Consider the following 20,620-nt stretch of genomic DNA (forward strand, 5'->3'; position numbering starts at 1 on the left):
ATAATCTCAAACCCAAAGCGGATAAATGCATCTTCATAGGACACCCAAAACAGTTGGGTATACCTCCTATTTCAGATCCGGAAGCAAAAGTATTGTTTGTAGAAGCGGGTCCTTTCTCGAGAAAAGTTTCTCTTGAAAGAATTGAGTGGGAGGATGGTGGAGACTTGATGAGGTTACTGAACCATCACTTCAACCAATCTGTAGCAGGGCACAAGAAGTTGTTCCTGTGGCGCCTACACCAGTTGAAGTGGAAGCTGATGATAGTGATCATGAAACTTCGGATCAAGTCACTACCAAACCTCATAGGTCGACAAGGACACGTACTGCTTCGAAGTAGTACGGTAATCCTGTCTTGGAGGTAATGTTGCTAGACAATAATGAACCTACGAGCTGTGGAGAAGCGATGGTGGGCCCGGATTCTGACAAATGGACCGAGGCCATAAAATTCGAGAGAGGATCCATGTATAAAACAAAGTGTAGACTTTGGGAGAAGTACTTGATGGTCATACGGCTGTTGGGTACAGATGGATTTTAAAAGGGAAGACGGACAATGATGGTAAGTGTCACCATTAAGAAAGCTCGACTTGTCGCTCAGATTTTTTCCGACAAGTTCATGGAGTTGACTACGATGAGACTTTCTCACTCGTAGCGATGCTAAGAGCCTGTTGAAATTATATTAGCAGTTCCTGCATTGTTTATGAAATCTTGCAGATAGTGTCGGGGATATACCCCGCGGTGTAACCCGGCCGGAAGTATAACCCGGTCGGACTTGGCGACTCACTAATGACCCGCCCTGACTGGACAACACACTAAGTGACTCGCCCGATCCTGGCGGCTTATGGGTGACCTGGCAAGCGGATCAGAGGAGCGACAAGACCCGGGGGCCCAGGAGGCTCAAGTCCCAGAAGGACGGCTTACGTTATGATAGGCCGGCTTAAGAGGAAAGGCGTGAGGAGTATCTCCCTTACAAGGAATCAAGACCCGGACTTGTATCCGGCTTGTAGTACAAGATAGGCTAGTCCTACTAGGACTCCACATGTAACCCGCCCCTCTAACTTATATAAGGAGGGGCAGGGCTCCCCAAAGGGGGAACAAGATCTAGGGCTAGACAGAAAGAGGAGAGCCGGTTTATGGTGACTCTCTCATGAGTATAATGAGACCTAGCCTCAAACAGCATGTAGGGCTATTCCGGATGATGTTTCCCGGGGCCCGAAGCTGTCTAAATCCTTGTCTTGCGTGTTGCGTCTCTCGTCCCGATCAACCCCTCTCAAGCTACCACATAGATGCGTTGGCCTCGCGACTAAGTCCTGACACTAAGGACATCTGACGTGTTAATTCCATGACAGTTGGCGCCCACCGTGGGGCCAGCGCACGGTGGTGTTGAGTTCTTGAAGGGCGCTATCCCAGGGATCGAGAAGTTCCGCCCAGCTTATTGAAGAAGTTCCGACCGCCTTGACGAAAGGTTCCATTTAAGTTGCCGAAAAGGTTCCGACCGCCTCGACGAAAGGTTCCGTCTGAATCGGCGAAAAGTTCCGACTGACTTGATGAAAGGTTCCATCTGAATCGGCGAAAAGTTCCGACCGACTCGATGAAAGGTTCCATCTAAATCGGCGAAAAGTTCCGACCGACTCGATGAAAGGTTCCGTCCGAGTCACCAAAGAGTTTTGGTTGCCTCGATGAAAAGTTTGGTTTGAATCGCCGAAGGGTTCCAGCCGAATCGCCGAGAGTTTCCGGTTCAAAAGTTCCGGATTATCAAGAGGTTCCGGTTCAAAAGTTTCGGATTATCAAAAGTTTCGGCCAGATTATCAAGAGGTTCCGGTTTAAAATGTTTCGGGTTATCGAAGGTTCCTGCCGGATTATCAAGAAGTTCTGGTTCCAAGAATTCCGGCTCAAAAAGTGCCGGCCGGGTTATATGGAGAGCTCAGGCACTAGAAGACACAGAACCAATTAACTCTTTTGTCAAAAAAAAAAACAAAAGCGGCACTATGCATTATCCGGCGCCAGCATCCGGCAAAAAATAGCAGGTGATATCCATCCGGTTTACTTTTATCAATATTTATTAATTTTTTGAAAATAACCACTTTGCCTAGTGTTTTTATATACAGCCATCGCCTCTGCGGTCCGGTTTACGTCAAACGCGCCGACCGGCTCGCCCGTCAGCGCCACCTTACAACACCACGGACGACTCGCCCGTCTGTCCTCGTGGCCAGTTCATGCGTCCTCGCCGGATTACAACGTGGATGACAACTTGCTCGTCCACACCGGCTTACAAATGCCATGGCCGGTTTATCGGTTTGTTCCCGCGGCCGATTCACCCGTGAGGGATTTCGGTGTTACCTAGGAATCATCAGTTTCATGGCGAATTATTTTCAGACTAAACAAATCAGGTGATATCCATCCAAGTTTGTTTTATTATCACATGTTGTTTTTGTCAAAAAACAAGTTTATCTTTGCCTAGGTCTGCAATATTGTTTATGCAGGGATTTTATTTATGACAAAAAGTGATATTATACGCGGAGGTGGAGACACGCCAACATCTTTTGGCACAGGTGGTCGTCGTTACTCAACGGACTCCCGCACCGGCTTACTACGCCGTGGCCGTCTCTCACGACCCTGCCGGCTTACAACATCGTGGCCGTCTCTTATGACCACGCCGGCTTACAACAAGGAGGACAACTTACCAATATATTTTATATTACATATTGTTTTCTTCAAAAGAGCAATTACTTTGGTTTGCAAGTTGTCCCATGCAGGATTCAAACCGGTTTATATCACCGTTAATTATGGAGAATCTCAAGCCAACTCCTCAAGTCGTCTTGAGATTCGGGGGGCTGCAATGATATGACTCGGCAAAATTAGCCGGTTTAAATAAATTCAAGATCGTTGAAGGGAAAATAACCCGGCCCCGAAGATTACTGCTAGATCGATGAAAATTTAAAAGCCGTCAGAAGATTTCTGGCTCAAAATAAGGACGCTGGTTTAAAATCCGGCTCAAGAGACATCTTTCTCCCACAAAGCATTGAAGCTCTCAAATCCGGTTCAAAATCCGGCTCAAGGTAAATTTGTCCCTCACAAATTTTTGAAGCTTTCAAATCCGGCTTAAAGTTCCGGTTCAAAAAGAATTAATCTCTCACAAAGTTCGAGTTTTCAGACAAAGTAAAGGTTGCCAAAGAGAACTTGCTGCCATGATGCAAGGTTCAAAACATGGGTATCCTGCCTTACGGCTTATCTTATTATGGTCACTTGGGGGCTTCCTGCTCGTCGGGCATAGCTATCAATACCCTCTTGATCGGCGCAATGCCAAAATTTATACGGTCATTTGGGGGCTTCCTGTTCAAACATAGGTCGTATTCGAACCAAAGAGAACATAGCTGTCGATACCCTTTTGATTAGCAAACTGTTGAACCTACTTGGGGGCTTCTTGATCGTATCTGAATCATAGCTCAACCCCTTTTGGAATCGACGTGGATCGTATACGAATCAGCGTTGTTAAACAACTCTCATGGTCACTTGGGGGCTTCCTATTCAAACATAGGTCGTATTCGAACCAAAGAGAACATAGCTGTCGATACCCACTTGATCGGCATCGCCAAGCCACTGGGGGCTATATGATCGTATTCGAATCTTAGCTTAACCCCTTTGGAACGGTTTACTGATCGTATCCGAATCAGAAGCCTCAAAAAGTTTTATTCTGTCTCTGGTAAAGTTTATTGTAGCTACAATTACTTAACTTGAGACCTTTTGGGGATTATATCTCAAATGTATATAAGTGTTTTATGATTAACCGGCTTGACTTTTGACTATAAGTTGCCAGCTTATGACAACCATCATTTATATGGAAGCATTGGCTTCTAAGGATTGGGTTATCACCCTTATTACACATGTCATATAACCCGGCAGGACAAATTCAATATCACAGTGGTCATTTGGAGGTTTTTTCCTGTTCAAACATAGGTCGTATTCGAACCAAAGAGAACATAGCTGTCGATATCCACTTTGATCGGCATAGCCAACACCACTGGGGGCTATATGATCGTATTCGAATTTTAGCTTAACCCCTTTGGGACGGTTTACTAATTGTATTCGAGTTGTCACAAATATCTTATGTGCCGGCTTTTACAGAGTTGAGTTATCAACTTCACTGCCCGGGTCACATAAACCGACGGTATCATTCAAAGGATCATAGGGATCTTGTCATCTACTTGTGTGCATAATAAGACTACATTTGGGTGGTTACCCGCCCTGGCTTTTGACGTTAAGTCGCCAGGGCGTATGTTGTCTAAACTCTCTGCAGGATTTGCAGAACTATGACTTATATAAATGCTTTAGTCCAAGCTCATCACTGAAATTGGTGTCTCAAAAGGGGTATCAATTATTGATTTTCTCAAGGGCTATAGGCCACCGGGTTACAAAAATTCTGGCTTACAATGAATGCGCATTAAGTCGTCATCAGCCAAGAGCCGCCGGGTATTTAAACTCCGGGTTTACTTATCAACCGATGAGGTATTCAAATTTTTAATAGCCAAAACTAGCTGGATTTTTATGATGATATTGAATGATTAGGTTTTCGTACCGGGTTATATTATTCAAATCTTGAATAGCCAACATGGCTGGATTTCTGTTGTGATTATCAATAACCAGTATTATTGAGGTTCTCAAAGTCACTTTAGTGCAATGGCTATTATTTTATCAAAGGATATGATTTATTCTACAATGGAAGGAATAGTACCGAGTCGCTGCAGGCTTATGACCCGGCACTTGGGGGCTACATTATTCAAATTGAGGTTATATCAAATATGCAAGTCTCATGTCGCTGCAAGCATGCACCATGACACTTGGGGGCTAATGCAAAGTCAATTTTTGCTCAACTTATTGAAGACCCGACTCATCACATTTTAAATGAGCCGGCCCTTGGGGGCTACCAATTGCTCCTGTCAACAAATCAAGGTATACAAATTTTCATCTATTATTGAAGAGATCCACTGCCCAGTTGGTAAAGCACAAAGCTCTCAACCTTGTGGACGTGGGTTCACGCCCCATGATGGAGGTTACATTATATGATGTTCTTTTCAAAGAAGTATGTATAAAGTACCAGCTCAATATTATCTTACTGAGCCGGCCCTTGGGGGCTACATGTTGCTGTTCAAATCTACATGATCATATTTATAAAGTCCCTGCTCATTATTGCATAATGACCTGGCCCTTGGAGGCTACACTGGTTGAAGTTTTATGAGCATAAGGCAATTGCAAGTCCCAGGTTGCTGCAAGCATGACAACCCGACACTTGGGGGCTACAGGTAATATGGATATAAGGGAGAAATATCTTCCAATTTTCAGTTTTGAGCAAACCAGGTTGACCCGACATCACCAATCATTATGACCCGGTGTCTGCAACAATCATAGCCGGCGTCATCAATAATCATGAACCAGCATTGGCAACAATCATGAACCAGCATTGGAAACAATCATGACCAGGAATTATCAGTTTTTATAACCCGGAGATTTTGGAAATTATAACTCGACAAGTTCTATATTTTCAAACCGGTAGAATATCAGATGAGTATTTCAAGACCAATATTTTTTAAGCCGGCACTTTGGAAGCCGACTCAAATGGATTATTTGTTTACAATATTTATTCTACAAGCAAATTGATTGTGAAGCTGGTCTATTGACCCGGATTTTCTAGAAGAAGGAAATGACAAGGACTTAAGGATGTTCAGGTGCCGGTTTACAAGAATTATTAACCCAGAGCACAACCTGTCAAATTTGTTCTTGTGTTTATTTTGCAGCATAAGTTTACCATGGATAAATCCAAGCTAAACTTGGGGGCTAATGTCGTGGATATACCCCGCGGTGTAACCCGGCCGGAAGTATAACCTGGCCGGACTTGGCGACTCACTAATGACCCGCCCTGACTGGACAGCACACTAAGTGACCGCCCGATCCTGGCGGCTTATGGGTGACCTGGCAAGCGGATCAGAGGAGCGACAAGACCCGGGAGGCCAGGAGGCTCAAGTCCTAGAAGGCCGTCTTACGTTATGATAGGCCGGCTTAAGAGGAAAGGCGTGAGGAGTATCTCCCTTACAAGGAATCAAGACCCGAACTTGTATCCGGCTTGTAGTACAAGATAGGCTAGTCCTACTAGGACTCCACATGTAACCCGCCCCTCTAACTTATATAAGGAGGGGCAGGGCTCCCCAAAGGGGGAACAAGATCTAGGGCTAGACAGAAAGAGGAGAGCCGGTTTACGGTGACTCCCTCATGAGTATAATGAGACCTAGCCTCAAACAGCATGTAGGGCTATTTCGGATGATGTTTCCCGGGGCCCAAAGCTGTCTAAATCCTTGTCTTGCGTGTTGCGTCTCTCATCCCGATCAACCCCTCTCAAGCTACCACATAGATGCGTTGGCCTCGCGACTAAGTCCTGACACTAAGGACATCTGACGTGTCAAAACATTGTTTCCTCAATGATTTTCTTGAGGAAAGGCTGTATGTGATACAACCAGAAGGTTTTGTCAATCCTAAAAGATGCTAACAAGTATGCAAAGCTCTAGCAATCCTTCTAAGGACTGGAGTAAGCATCTCAGAGTTGGAATATACGCTTTGATGAGATGATCAAAGATTTTGGGTTTATACAAAGTTTATGAGAAACTTGTATTTCCAAAGAAGTGAGTGGGAGCACTATATCATTTCTGATGAGTATATGTTGTTGACATATTGTTGATCGGAAATGATGTAGAATTTCTGGAAAGCATATAGGGTTATTTGAAAAGTGTTTTTCAACGGAAAACCTGGATTAAGCTGCTTGAACATTGAGCATCAAGATCTATAAGTATAGATCAAAATCACTTGATAGTACTTTCAAATGAGTACGCACCGTGACAAGTTTTTGAAGGAGTTCAAAATAGATCGGCAAAGAAGGAGTTCTTGGTTGTGTTATGAGGTGTGAGTATTGAGTAAGACTCAAGACCTGACCAAGGCAGAAGAGAGAGAAAGGACGAAGGTCGTCCCCTATGCTTTAGACGTAGGCTCCACAGTATGCTATGTTGTGTACCGCACCTAAAGTGTGCCTTGACATGAGTAAGTCAAGGGGTACAAGTGTGATCCAGGAATGGATCACAGGACAGCGGTCAAGGTTATCCTTAGTAACTAGTGGACTAAGGAATTTTCTCGATTATGGAGGTGGTAAAAGAGTTCGTCGTAAAGGGTTACGCCGATGCAAACTTTGACACTAATCTGTATGACTCTAAGTAGTATACCAGATTCGTATAGTAGAGCAGTTATTTGGAATAGTTCCAAATAGCGCGTGGTAGCTGCATCTAAGAGATGACATAGAGATTTGTAAAGCACACACGGATCTGAAAGATTCAGACCCGTTGACTAATAACCTCTCTCACAAGCGAGATATTATCAAACCCAATGGGTGTTGGATTCATTACAATCACATAGTGATGTGAACTAAATTATTGACTCTAGTTCAAGTGGGAGACTGCTGGGAATATGCCCTAGAGGCAATAATAAAATGGTTATTATTATATTTCCTTGTTCATGATAATTGTCTATTGTTCATGCTATAATTGTATTAACTGGAGACTGTAATACATGTGTGAATACATAGACCACAACATGTCCCTAGTGAGCCTCTAGTTGACTAGCTCGTTGATCAATAGATGGTTATGGTTTCCTGACCATGGACATTGGATGTCATTAATAACGGCGTCACATCATTAGGAGAATGATGTGATGGACAAGACCCAATCCTAAGCATAACACAAGATCGTGTAGTTCGTTTGCTAAAAGCTTTTCTAATGTCAAGTATCATTTCCTTAGACCATGAGATTGTGCAACTCCCGGATACCGTAGGAATGCTTTGGGTGTGCCAAACGTCACAACGTAACTGGGTGGCTATAAAGGTGCACTACGGGTATCTCTGAAAGTGTCTGTTGAGTTGGCACGTATCGAGACTGGGATTTGTCACTCCGTGTGATGGAGAGGTATCTCTGGGCCCACTCGGTAATGCATCATCATAATGAGCTCAATGTGACTAAGTAGTTAGTCACGGGATCACGCATGACGGAACGAGTAAAGTGACTTGTCGGTAACGAGATTGAACGAGGTATTGGGATACCGACGATTGAATCTCGGGCAAGTAACGTACTGATTGACAAAGGGAATTGTATACGGGATTGATTGAATCCCCGACATAGTGGTTCATCCGATGAGATCATCGTGGAACATGTGGGATCCAACATGGGTATCCAGATCCCGCTGTTGGTTATTGGCCAGAGAGCTGTCTGGGTCATGTCTGCATGATTCCCGAACCCGTAGGGTCTACACACTTAAGGTTCGGTGATGCTAGAGTTGTTATGGGAATTAGTGTGCAGTTACCGAATGTTGTTCGGAGTCCCAGATGAGATCCCGGACGTCATGAGGAGTTCCGGAATGGTCCGGAGGTAAAGATTTATATATGGGAAGTCCTATTTTGGCTACCGGAAAATGTTCGAGATTTTTTGGTATTGTACCAGGAAGGTTCTAGAAGGTTCCGGAGTGGGGCCCACCTGCATGGGTGGCCCACATGAACGTGGGTAGTGGGGCAAGGCCCCACACCCGTGGTCAAGGTGCACCAAGATCCCCCCTTAGAAGGAATAAGATCATATCCCGAAGGGATAAGATCAAGATCCCTATAAAGGGGGGATAACAATCAGTCGGGAAAGGAAATGATGGGATTTCTTTCCTCCCACCTTTGCCAATGCCCCAATGGACTTGGAGGGCAAGAAAGCAGCCCCCTCCACCCCTATATATAGTGGGGAGGCGCATGGGAGCTGGACCGCTTGCCCCTGGCGCTGCCCTCCCCCTCTCCAACACCACCTCCTCCTCCGTAGTGCTTGGCGAAGCCCTGCCGGAGAACTGCAAGCTCCACCACCACGCCATTATGCTGCCGGAGCTCTCCCTCAACTTCTCCTCTCTCCTTGCTGGATCAAGAAGGAGGAGACGTCCCCGGGCTGTACGTGTGTTGAACGCGGAGGCGCCGTCCGTTCGGCACTAGATCGGATCTTCCGCGATTTGAATCGCCGCGAGTACGACTCCATCAACCGCGTTCTAGTAACACTTCCGCTTAGCGATCTTCAAGGCTATGAAGATGCACTCCCTCTCTCTCTCGTTGCTAGTATCTCCTATATTGATCTTGGTGACATGTAGGAAAATTTTGAATTATTACTACGTTCCCCAATAGTAGGATCCGGCGGACTAGCATTACTTGGATTACATCCATGAGACCGGTGTCCTTCTCGATAAGGTTTGAGATGCGGCTTTGCAGTGTCTATACTTCATCCGTAGATCCCCAGTCCAGCCCATTATTGATCCACGATGCGAGCCATGGCGGAGGGCCAGATCGAAACACAGAAGTGGCAACCCTCTTTGTACTACAGGGCTCGGTGATGTAAAACCACTCTCATTGCCATAAATCAGAAGATTCTGCAAAGGAGCCCTTTAGCCAAGTGGAGTTGGTAAGCTTGCTTATTAAAGCACCTCCACACTCTGCTTGTTCCCCGTTGATTATCTTCGGTTTCACTTCGAAAGTCTTGAGCCATAAGCCGAAGTGTGGGGAAATACGGAGGAAAGCCTCGCATGTGGTAATAAACGCCGAGATGTGGACAAGGGAGTCTGGGGCTAGATCGTGGAAATCTAGTATGTAATAAAACATGACCCCTCTGACGAATGGATGGAGTGCAAAACCAAGCCCTCGGAGGAAGTGCGAGATGAACACGACCCTCTCATTGGATCTGGGAGTAGGAATAACCTGCGCTTGAGCGGGAAGCCTGTGGTAAATCTCCGCAGTCAAATATCTTGCCTCCCTGAGCTTCGAGATGTCTTCCTCTGTGAGAGAAGAAGCCATCCACCAGCCTTGAAGGTTGTGTTCGGACATGGCTGGATGCTCGAAGCGATCGGATTGACTCTTGGGTGTTGGAACTCGAGGTAGAGGGGAGGGAGGGGCTGGAGTAGAGGAAAAAAGGACAGGTCCTGGCCTCTTTATAGGGGTGACGAATATCAAACATCCCCTACGTGGCCTTAAAATATGCCTATTCCCAAGGAATCATACCAACAGAACGGTTGGTTTACCCACGCCCGTGTTGATGAGAATCCCGTAATAAGGGGACATGATCTCCGTTTTGGCAAGATATGCCAATAAAACCACCTCGTAAAGCGTGACGCAGCAGGCCGGAAAAACAATGGCGGGATAAAGATGTAATGCCGTGTCATAAAAGCTGTCAGCGGATTGGACTCGTGAAAACATTATGTTCTCCACGGTAGTATATGAAATTTATTTTGCAGAGCTGGACACGATTCTTGTGTTCAAGATCTACTTTGGAGTATTCAGAGAAGGAACCCGCCTTGCAATGTCGAAGACAATCTGCGCGCCAGACTCATCGTCATTGAAGCCTGGTTCAGGGGCTACTGAGGGAGTCCTGGATTAAGGGGTCCTCGGACAGCCGGACTATATGCATATGCCGGACTGTTGGGCTATGAGGATACAAGATAGAAGACTTCGTCCCGTGTCCGGATGGGACTCTCCTTTGCGTGGAAGGCAAGCTTGGTGATTCGGATATGAAGATTCCTTTCTCTATAACCGACTCTGTGTAACCCTAGCTCCCTCCGGTGTCTACATAAATCGGAGGGTTTAGTCCGTAGGACATGAACAATCATAATCATAGGCTAGCTTCTAGGGTTTAGCCTCTACGATCTCGTGTTAGATCAACTCTTGTAATACTCATATCATCAAGATCAATCAAGCAGGAAGTAGGGTATTACCTCCATCGAGAGGGCCCGAACCTGGGTAAACATTGTGTCCCCCGCCTCCTGTTACCATTAGGCTTAGACACACAGTTCGGGACCCCCTACCGGAGATCTGCCGGTTTTGACACCGACAGGAACCACATATTGATGTCAACAAAATTGACTATTATACTCCTCTGCAATAATAGAGCTCGTACAAAATGGCGGGTAGTACAACAAAGCACTCCAATCCAAGCAAATGACTTTTGCAAACTCCTCCTTGTTCGTCCATCTGTTTCATCACCGCCCGCACAGGAGAAAATGGCATATTCTACACGAAGGGGCCAGTTGTGGTACCATGTGAGCGGTTGAGTGGAGCAGCTGCTGGCAAAGGCCAGAATCAAGATTGATTTTGCACCCATGGTAGCTAGCAGTGACAGGTGCATCGAGCGGCCAAGCCATTGTGGATGAACATGATCGTAGCTTCCCCAGCCTCCTCCTCTGTCGCGTCGGTGTCACACACTCACGCCTACCCAAGATCCGCAAGACAACGTCCCCATACATGACCACCTACAACAAACTGCTTCACCCCCTGCCACTCCCCGTGCCTCCACAACTTCGGGCTCGCTGACCGCCCTCGCCCAACTCTAAGGACTCCACTTCCAACACTCCCTCCTCGTGCCTCCTCCATGTCGAGCTCTTCGGCCCCCACCCCAGGATAGGTCCCCACTTTTCCTCACCCGGCGCCCCACCCTGCTCCCCAAATGGTAATAAGATATGTTTTACATTTGTCTATATTTAGAAATAATATGAACCGGTGTATATGGTTTTGCGGACTATGCCACACACGACACAAACAAATTTGAATACCCTAGGGTAAAATTTAACCCTTTTTATAAATAATGCACATATATAGTGAACGTATACACTAATTTTTACGGTGATACATGTTGTAGCATGCTTATTTATAGAAAATTTAATAGGATAATCTGCCAAATAATTGTCCACCGGCTGAATGGGAAGCGAGAAGGGGGAATGGAGGAGCAAGGGAGCCGAAGGGTCATCTTGATAGCCTAACATTTCAATGGGGCGTAGAGGGTTGTGGCAGAACGGCGCGCCGACTAGTCATGGCGTCATTGGGATCTAGTGCAGGAGGAGGATGAGATTATTTATGGATGACCGGAGTAGGGGAGGGGGCTATAGACGGGAAGGTCCGGATCCGAGCAAGCAAAATAAAGTGTGATGTCCACGGCGCTGTCAATTTTAATATTTAGTTACATCAGACAATTATTTTCTGGTAACATATTTGGTCAAAGGTTATCCCTTTCAATATGGGAAGATTACATGCATTTCGAGCTTGTGCTAGAAGAAACAAGCTCGTTTCTCGTGAATAAGGAAATGCATAGAAAAAATGACATAATCTAATTATTAAGCTAATCTGTTTTTGTTTATGTTTAGAAAATTATATTAATTGGTATATAAATACAACCATATGGACTTTGTCACGTTGCACAGACAAATTTGAACACCCCGTAGTAAATTTTATCTCTCTGTAAAGAACACACATATATAGTGATCTTGTACATCAATTTTAAAATATACGAATTATACCCAACATGTAGTTATATAGGGGAGAGGAAGCTGGATGAAGAGCGACAAGAATGGGAAGGGCAGAGGAGGTTGGTGGAACATGGGGAGCCAAAAGTGCTATCTTGGGACCATGCACATTTTCAGAGGTACAACCGACCATGGTAGGGCGGTGCCTCAACTAGACATAGTCGGGGCCGTTTAGTTCTAGGGGAGGAGGATGGTACTAGACCTAAATTGAAGGAGGCAGAGGAGGAAGGAGAACGAATAATCCAAACGAAGGAAAGAAAATTAAAGTAGTGCTCGCGCACCCCTTTTTACAATAATTCTTGTGACCACTCAACCTTTAGAGATACAGTTATTTGTATAAACTCTACCCAAAACCTAGTTGCGCAGGAAGAGAAGTTTTTTTTGGGTGGGGGGGGGCGGGGGGGGAGGGCAGGCACAATGTCCAAGTGTATTTACTTTGAAATTTCATCACAACTTAGCCTCTATTGTGAACAAAAACTTTCATGAGTGAGCATTTTTTTAATTCTATTTTGTTGTGCAGTCTATTGCAAAATAACAAGCATATTTCCCCCTTTATTTTCATGGTATGGTTCTCCTTTGACTGACGTGATGAAGGAAGTCTACTTTTGTCTCCGCATGGAGATATCATTAGTCAGATAGGCATACCGATTGCGTCGGGCATGGAGACGACAAATCTAGACATTAGGGAGTAATTGTTGTTGTCATCGGTAAATAATTAATTGCCGATACCGTTATTTGTAGAAACTATAACCAAACAACCAACTTAATAAATATACATTCGATACCGTTACACTCGAAGGAGTCCAATGTCGTTAGGTCACGCTAGAATAGAGGGAGGCGGGGTGTTGTCAAAAGCGTGGGTGTCGTGCCAAACTGTCGCAGTGCAATGTGGGAGGGAGGAGGGTCTGCATCAAGAACGTGGGCGTCGCGCCAAAAGCCAACGTCAACTCAGGAGGGGGGAAGCTGTGGCGTGAGAGGGGTCGTCATGCCAAAATCCCCTGCTTATGCCATCCCTATTTTCAAATTTAATCACAACTTAGCATTTTTGATAATAGACTTTGTCAAAGGTGTAGTTAGTTCCCAATGTTATCACAACTTAACCTCTTTTGTAGTAAGTTTTTGTCACAAGTTAGCTTTATTAATCTATTTTTATGTGGAGCCAATTGCACAACACCGAGGACCTTTCGTTTTTTGATTGATGTGACGAAACAAGTCTAGTTTGTCTCCGCTTAGAGATATCATTAATTGGTGCACAAATAGGCATATCGATTGTGTAGCACACGGCAGAGACAAATCTGGACATCAGGGAGTAAGTATTTCCTTTGTAGTGCATGTGAATACCGTTATTTGTAGCAACTCTACTCAAATAACCAACGTAAAAAATGTCCGTTTGATACCATTACAACGGAAGGGGTCCATTGTCATTAGATCACACGGTATAGGAGGGGGAGGGGGAGGGCTGGACACAGCGTCTACACCAAAACGCCACATTGATGTTGGAGGGGGAGGGGTTGTGGCAGGAGAGGGTTCGTGGCGGCAATGCTTCCCCCATGTGTGCCATCTCACCGTAGCCATTTTCAAAAATTTATCACAGCCAATGGCGGAGGTATAGAGGGTTGATGGGTTGGGCCACGACCCATCCTGGTATTGGGAAATAACCTTTATTCTATAGAGAGGCCAATTTTTTTGAAGAAAGTAAATAATTTATATGTAAGTTGCACTGTTGGCCCACCCTGGCCCAGTGGGCCAGGTCTGCCACTGATCACAACCTAGCTCTTTTGATAACATATTTTGTCAAAACCTACCACTTTTATTCTAGAAAGATCACTATGGGATCAAATCTTGTGTTGTTTGATGTGGAAAGATTGCAATCCCTTCAAAGCTTGTGTTGGAAGGAACAATCTGCACACGCATATGTGATGATCCACACAGAGCCCCACATGTTAGCATCAGCGGCAACGGCTACTCTGCTACGCCGACAAATGTACCTTTGTCTATGCTTGGTGTACAAAATGGGCATATGGATTTTGTCGGGCACGGCAAAGACAAATCTGGACGCCAGGGAGTAAATTTTGCCGTTTCTCGTGAAGAATTAATATAGTTCGCGTGCGCCGATACCGTTATTTTTGGAAACTTGACTCAAACAGCCAACATAAGGAATGTTCAGTCAGTACCCTTACAACTCGAAGGAGTCTGATGTCGTTAGATCATGTGGGGATAAAGGGTCGCAGAAGCATGGGCGTTGTGCCAGAATCCCACTATACAGTGTGGATGGAGGGGTGGCGGAAGCGTGGGCATTGCGCTAAAATCCCACGACACGGTGTGAGGTGGATGGAGGATTGGCGGGAGAGTGGGTGGCGTGCCAAAACCCCACGACGGCGTGATGGGGGATGGGGAAGTTTGTTGTGGGAGAGGTGTTATCGTCCCATAATCCTCCACGCGCGCACCATCCCGATGTAGTCATTTTCAAATTTGATCACAGAAACAGATTTGGGCAAAACCTACCCCTTTTGATCTAGAAAGATCACTAGATGATGAAATCTTGTGTTGTTTGATGTGGAAGGATTACAATCTCATCGAAGCTTGTGTTAGAAGGAATACACAAGGCACACATGTTGTCTGTGCATGTGTAATGATCCCCATGGGGGCCCTGCGTGTCGGTGCCAACGACAACGACAACGGCTACTTTGCTCCGCCGGAAAGTGTACTTTTGACTCCGCTTAGAGATATCATTAACTGATGCACAAATATGGGCATATCGATTGTGTCGGGCATGATGAAGAAAAACCTGGATGTTTGCGAGTATTTTTTGTCGTTTCCATGAAGAATTAATATAGCCCATGTGTGTCGATACCATTATTTTTGGAAACTATACTCAAACAACCAACATAAGGAATGTCTGGTCGGTACCATTACAAAGGAGTCTAATACTATTACATCATGCAGGGACAGAGGTTGGCGGAAGCATAGGCACTGTGCCAAATCCCACGACACGGTGTGAGGCAGGTGGAAGGTTGGCGGGAGACTAGGTGGCGCGCCAAAACTCCACGGCGGACGAGGGGGGTGGGGAAGGTTGTGGCCGGAGAGGTGTTATCACCCCATAACCCCCCACGCGTGCACCGTCCCGCTGTAGCCATTTTCAAAATTCATCACAGCCTAGCTCTTTTAATAGCAGGTTTTGTCAAAACCTACCCCTTTTGATATGGAAAGATCACTAGAGGATCAAATCTTGTGTTGTTTGATGTGGAAAGATTGCAATCTCATTGAATCTTGTGTTGGAAGGAACACACATGGCGCAAACGTTGTCTTTCTATGTGATGATCCACATGGGAGCCCTGCTTGTCAGCGCCAATGACAACGACAAAGACTACTCTGCTCCGCTGGCAAGTGTACTTTTGTCTCCGCCTAGAGATATCATTAACTGGTGTACAAATATGGGCATATCGATTGTGTCGGGCATGGCGAAGACAAATTTGAATGTTTGGGAGTAAATTTATCGTTTTCCGTGAAGAACGAATACAGTCTGTGTGCGTAGATACCATTATTGTTGGAAAGTGTACTCAAACGACCAACATAAGGAATGTCCGGTCGGTACCATTACAAAGGTGTCCGATACCGTTAGATCATGCGGGGACAGAGGGTGATGGAAGTCTGGGCGTCGCGTGTGTGGAGGGGAGGCGGAAGCATGGGCGGGCGGAAGCGTGGGCGGCACGCCAAAATCCCACCACACAGTGCGAGGCAGATGAAGGGTTGGCGGGAGAGTAGGTGGCGCGCCAAAACCGCACGGCGGCGCGGGAGGGGGGAGGATGCGGCGGGAGAGGGGCCGCCGCGCAATAATCCCGCACGCGCGCGCACCGTGCGCGCGCAGGCCATTTTCAAATTTCACAACAACCTAGCTCTTTTGGCAACAGATTTTGTCAAAACCAAGCCCTTTTGATCTGGAAAGATTGGCACAAGATCAAATCTTGTGGTGGAAGGAAGACAAGATCGCTCCAAAATTGATGTGCAAAGATGGCATCCGGTGGAGGCTTGTCTGCGACGAGCATATCCGCACGGGGGGAGCGTAGGGCGGGCCCCGCGTGTCGGCGTCAGCGGGCAACGGCTACTCTGCCTCGCCGGCGCAGACACAGCTCGCCGCCCACATTAGAAAAAGGCCAGGTATAATACGCCCAGCGCGTGCCGCTCCCCCCCACCCCACCCCACCCCCAGGTTACCGTTGCAGCCCCATCCCCATCGCCATCGCCATCGCCACCGATCTCGCCGCCGCCACCCACCCACCGCTCGCCGCCGGTCACACCCCACCCAAAGCCGGCTTCTTGGTCGGCGGCTGGGTCCAGCGGCGGAGCGGGAGAGGCTAGGCTACAGCGCAGATCGGTCCGGTCACCATGGCGGCGGCGGCGTCCGGCGCGTCCGCGGGGGCGGGGGCGGGGGCCAAGCCGGGGCGGCTGAACGTGCCGGCGGGGATGGCGGGGTCGCTCCGCCTGGACGCCTCCTCCCCGGCCTCGTCCTCCTCCTCCGTGGCGCGCCTGCTCGAGATCCCCAAGACGCCGTCGCCGTCCAAGGTCACCTACAGCGACCGCTTCATCCCCTGCCGGACCTCCTCCCGCCTCCACAACTTCGCGCTCGCCGACCGCCCCTCCCCCGGCTCCGGGTCCCGGGACGACGGCAGCGCCTACTCGCGCCTCCTCCGCGCCGAGCTCTTCGGGGGCGACGCCTCCCCCGGCGGCGACAGGCAGGACTCCCCCGGCTCCAACAACCTCTTCCGCTTCAAGACGGACCGCTCCTCCGCGCCCTCCTCCCCCTTCGCCGAGAAGCTGGACTGCGCCGGCGGCGCCGGCTCCCCCACCCCCAAGAAGGCGCCCCGCAAGGTCCCCAAGACGCCCCACAAGGTTCGATCCGCCCGCCCGCCCATTCCTACAAACACCTCGCGCGCACCGAATTCTCAGATCTCCGATCTACTACTAACTGGTGTGTGGTCGTCGCCGGCGTGCAGGTGCTGGACGCGCCGTCCCTGCAGGACGACTTCTACCTGAACCTCGTCGACTGGTCGTCGCAGAACATGCTCGCCGTCGGCCTCGGCACCTGCGTCTACCTCTGGTCCGCATCCAGCAGCAAGGTGCGTTTCTTTCTTTCTTTCTTTCCTGCATCCATGGATCAGGGCACAAGTCAGATTGCTAATGGCACCGTCATCCAGGTGACCAAGCTGTGCGATCTGGGGCCGAGAGACAGCGTCTGCGCCGTGCACTGGACGCGCGAGGGCTCCTACCTCGCCGTCGGCACCAGCCTTGGAGACGTCCAGGTATAATCTTCAGCCGATGCACATTGCAACAAAATCTCACAATGTAGTCCAGATAAGTCGTAGGACTCTGAACTGTTTGGTTCGCGACTTCGCAAAATTGATATCACTGATGCACATTGGAAGAAAATCTCACAGCACACAAGATTAGAACATTGGAAAATTATTTGTTTTATTTGCTTCAAGTATATTTCTAGTAGTACATCACAACACAGAGCTGTTTGCTTGTTTTACTGTAGCACATACACATCTAAGATCAGTATGGAAGGCTGATTTGATTTGATTTGATTCAGATGTGACATCTCTGTCTGCACTTTCAGACTATTTTCCACTTGAGCAAGTTGCTTAAGAGTTTCAGCAAACACTCTGAAGTAGATGTGATCAATCTTGTGTGTCAAGAACATGACGTATAACTGTCTGCACTTTCAAACTGTTTTCCACTGAGTTAGCTTATAAGAGCTTCAGCAAACACTCTGAAGTAGATGTAATCAATCTTGTGTGTCAAGAACATGGCCGTATAACTGTCTGCACTTTCTTTCAAACTGTTTTCCACTTGAGTTAGCTTAAGAGTTTCAGCAAACACTCTGTAATCAATCTTTTGTGCAAGAACATGAGGTATAACTGTGTGTATTTTTCTGGCAGATTTGGGATAGCTCTCGCTGTAAGCGGATTAGGAACATGGGAGGACACCAGACCCGGGCGGGGGTGCTAGCTTGGAACTCAACCATCTTGTCCTCTGGCAGCAGGGACAAGAACATATTGCAGCATGACATCCGTGTCCCCACTGACTACATCAGCAAATTTTCTGGCCACAGATCAGAGGTGAGACTTCTTCTTCCACAGGCATAACATCCCTGCACAATAATCAACTCACTTGCGCACGCATTACAAAGCATCCCGATCCCGTGTAACACTTGGATTTCTTAAGCACTTCCTGAATTTGAGTTGATGACGAATCTTTCTTTCCAGGTCTGTGGGCTTAAATGGTCGCACGACGACCGCGAGCTTGCGTCTGGTGGAAATGACAACCAGCTTCTAGTATGGAACCAGCGGTCGCAGCAGCCGGTGCTGCGACTGACAGAACATACCGCCGCGGTTAAAGCGATAACATGGTCACCCCACCAGCACAGCCTGGTGGCGTCAGGAGGCGGGACGGCTGATAGGTGTATCAAGTTCTGGAACACCGCTAATGGAAATATGCTCAACTCAATTGACACAGGCAGCCAGGCAAGTTCTATATAGTTCTGGACAAGACCTATATAAGTTCTGGACAAGACCTATCTCTTTGATGTATGTTGCTCTAAATAAATGTGTGTTGTTGTACTTATTGCCGCTTTCTGTTGCAGGTTTGTAACCTTGCCTGGTGCAAGAATGTGAATGAGCTTGTGAGTACCCATGGGTACTCCCAAAACCAAATAATGGTGTGGAAGTATCCATCTATGTCAAAGGTAAGCTTACGAATTTGGTGAATCGTTCAATATTAAGATATTTGTAAACTGGTTCACGGATATATTAGCTGGAGAAACCCTCTGCAAATAATTCATTCTGCAAGTTAACTGTGCATTCTCTTGGCTTGCTTCTGGACAACCCTTTTTTAACCTGTCGGCGCTATAACAGTTGCTTTAGTTACTGAATGCTTCAAACTTTTTTAATCTGTCAGAGCTATAACAGTTGCTTTAGTCACTGAATGCTTCAAACTTTTAATATCTGTAGCACTTCATGCTGAGCTTACTTTTGATACTATGCAAATGTTCGTGGGGAGAAGTGTACATCAGTGCACTACTTCAATGACAGCCTCAGTTACTGACCATAGAACTTTGAACAACAGGTTGCGACTCTTACCGGACACACGCTGCGTGTGCTTTACCTCGCAACGTCCCCCGATGGACAGGTAAATCCCATTATTCAGAATCAAATATCACCCTGCCTAGGAACATTGCGAATATGGGAATGTGACACGTCCTTCCATTTTGTACAGACAATAGTAACAGGAGCTGGCGACGAAACTCTTAGATTCTGGAACATTTTCCCTTCCATGAAAGCGCAGGTAGGCCTCCTTGAAGACCCGGAATCATTTCAATGCGTGCCATTTTGTTTGTTTTAGAACATGAACCTTTTAACTACTTCTGACTTGTGCCACCACTTTGCTTACACTCATTCAGGCTCCCGCCCGTGATGCTGGGCTCTTTTCTTTTTCAAGAAGCCACATCCGGTGAGAAGTCGCAGAGGGGCCGACCAAAGCAGAAGAAGATATATATGTGACTGTGCCAAACATATTTCTGTTGCCTGTGCAGTTTTTGAGTGATTCTGTACATTTCGTGTGGCCTGATCTGATCCATTATCCGTTGCCCATTAACTTAACTCATTCGTTGTAGTAGAAACTCATAAACTCTGCAGCTGTAAGTCTTGTTCGACAGAAAATGTTAGAGTGAAATGGAGACCAACCAGGGCCTCCATGTACTTTTAAATCAGACAATGTTGTGATTGTGCTTGTGTTTGTACTCAGACCTGGAGATGATATATAGCTCAAACTTGTGAGGCCATGTCTTGTTCTTGTTGCAGCAACTGTTTGTGCCTTAGCACTCTGCCTTGTTCTTGTTTCATTGGCAACTGGTCTCCTCTGCTTTGGATTTAGGTTCTACTCCCTCCGTTCCAAAATACTCCCTCCGTCCAGAAATACTTGTCATCAAAATGGATAAAAGGGGATGGATCTAGATGTATTTTAGTTCTAGATACATCTCTTTCTATCTATTTTGATGACAAGTATTTTGGGACGGAGGGAGTAAATGATAGTACAAAGTTGGGTCATCTATTTTGGAACGGAGGGAGTACATTCTGAGCAGGCTCATGCTGTATCTCTGCCTCAGGCTGTACATTAAGTTCATAGACTCTGTAGCTGTAGGCCTATGTAGGACATAACACAGGAGGTAACTC

At 46.9% G+C, this 20,620-nt stretch overlaps 1 protein-coding gene across 1 annotated transcript; it reads left to right on the forward strand.

Moving 5' to 3' along the window:
* The first annotated feature begins 16,589 nt into the window (after positions 1 to 16,589).
* LOC119278959 (protein FIZZY-RELATED 3-like) lies at positions 16,590 to 20,229 on the forward strand. Its single transcript, XM_037560358.1, has 9 exons — positions 16,590 to 17,279; positions 17,384 to 17,506; positions 17,585 to 17,689; positions 18,329 to 18,508; positions 18,656 to 18,913; positions 19,033 to 19,134; positions 19,515 to 19,577; positions 19,665 to 19,733; positions 19,849 to 20,229. The coding sequence occupies exons 1-9, from the start codon at positions 16,776 to 16,778 to the stop codon at positions 19,900 to 19,902; spliced, it is 1,458 nt and encodes a 485-aa protein (XP_037416255.1). The 5' UTR covers positions 16,590 to 16,775; the 3' UTR covers positions 19,903 to 20,229.
* The last annotated feature ends 391 nt before the right edge of the window (positions 20,230 to 20,620 follow it).

Source organism: Triticum dicoccoides, chromosome 3B (genome assembly GCF_002162155.2).
Source record: "Triticum dicoccoides isolate Atlit2015 ecotype Zavitan chromosome 3B, WEW_v2.0, whole genome shotgun sequence".
Taxonomy (NCBI): domain Eukaryota; kingdom Viridiplantae; phylum Streptophyta; class Magnoliopsida; order Poales; family Poaceae; genus Triticum; species Triticum dicoccoides.

Bases quoted from the DNA above. Each gene is read 5' to 3' on its own strand.
- LOC119278959 (XM_037560358.1), top strand. From the start codon at position 16,776: ATGGCGGCGGCGGCGTCCGGCGCGTCCGCGGGGGCGGGGGCGGGGGCC. The intron at 17,280-17,383 runs GTTCGATCCGCC...GCCGGCGTGCAG, and splicing joins TCCCCAAGACGCCCCACAAG to GTGCTGGACGCGCCGTCCCT. The intron at 17,507-17,584 runs GTGCGTTTCTTT...ACCGTCATCCAG, and splicing joins GGTCCGCATCCAGCAGCAAG to GTGACCAAGCTGTGCGATCT.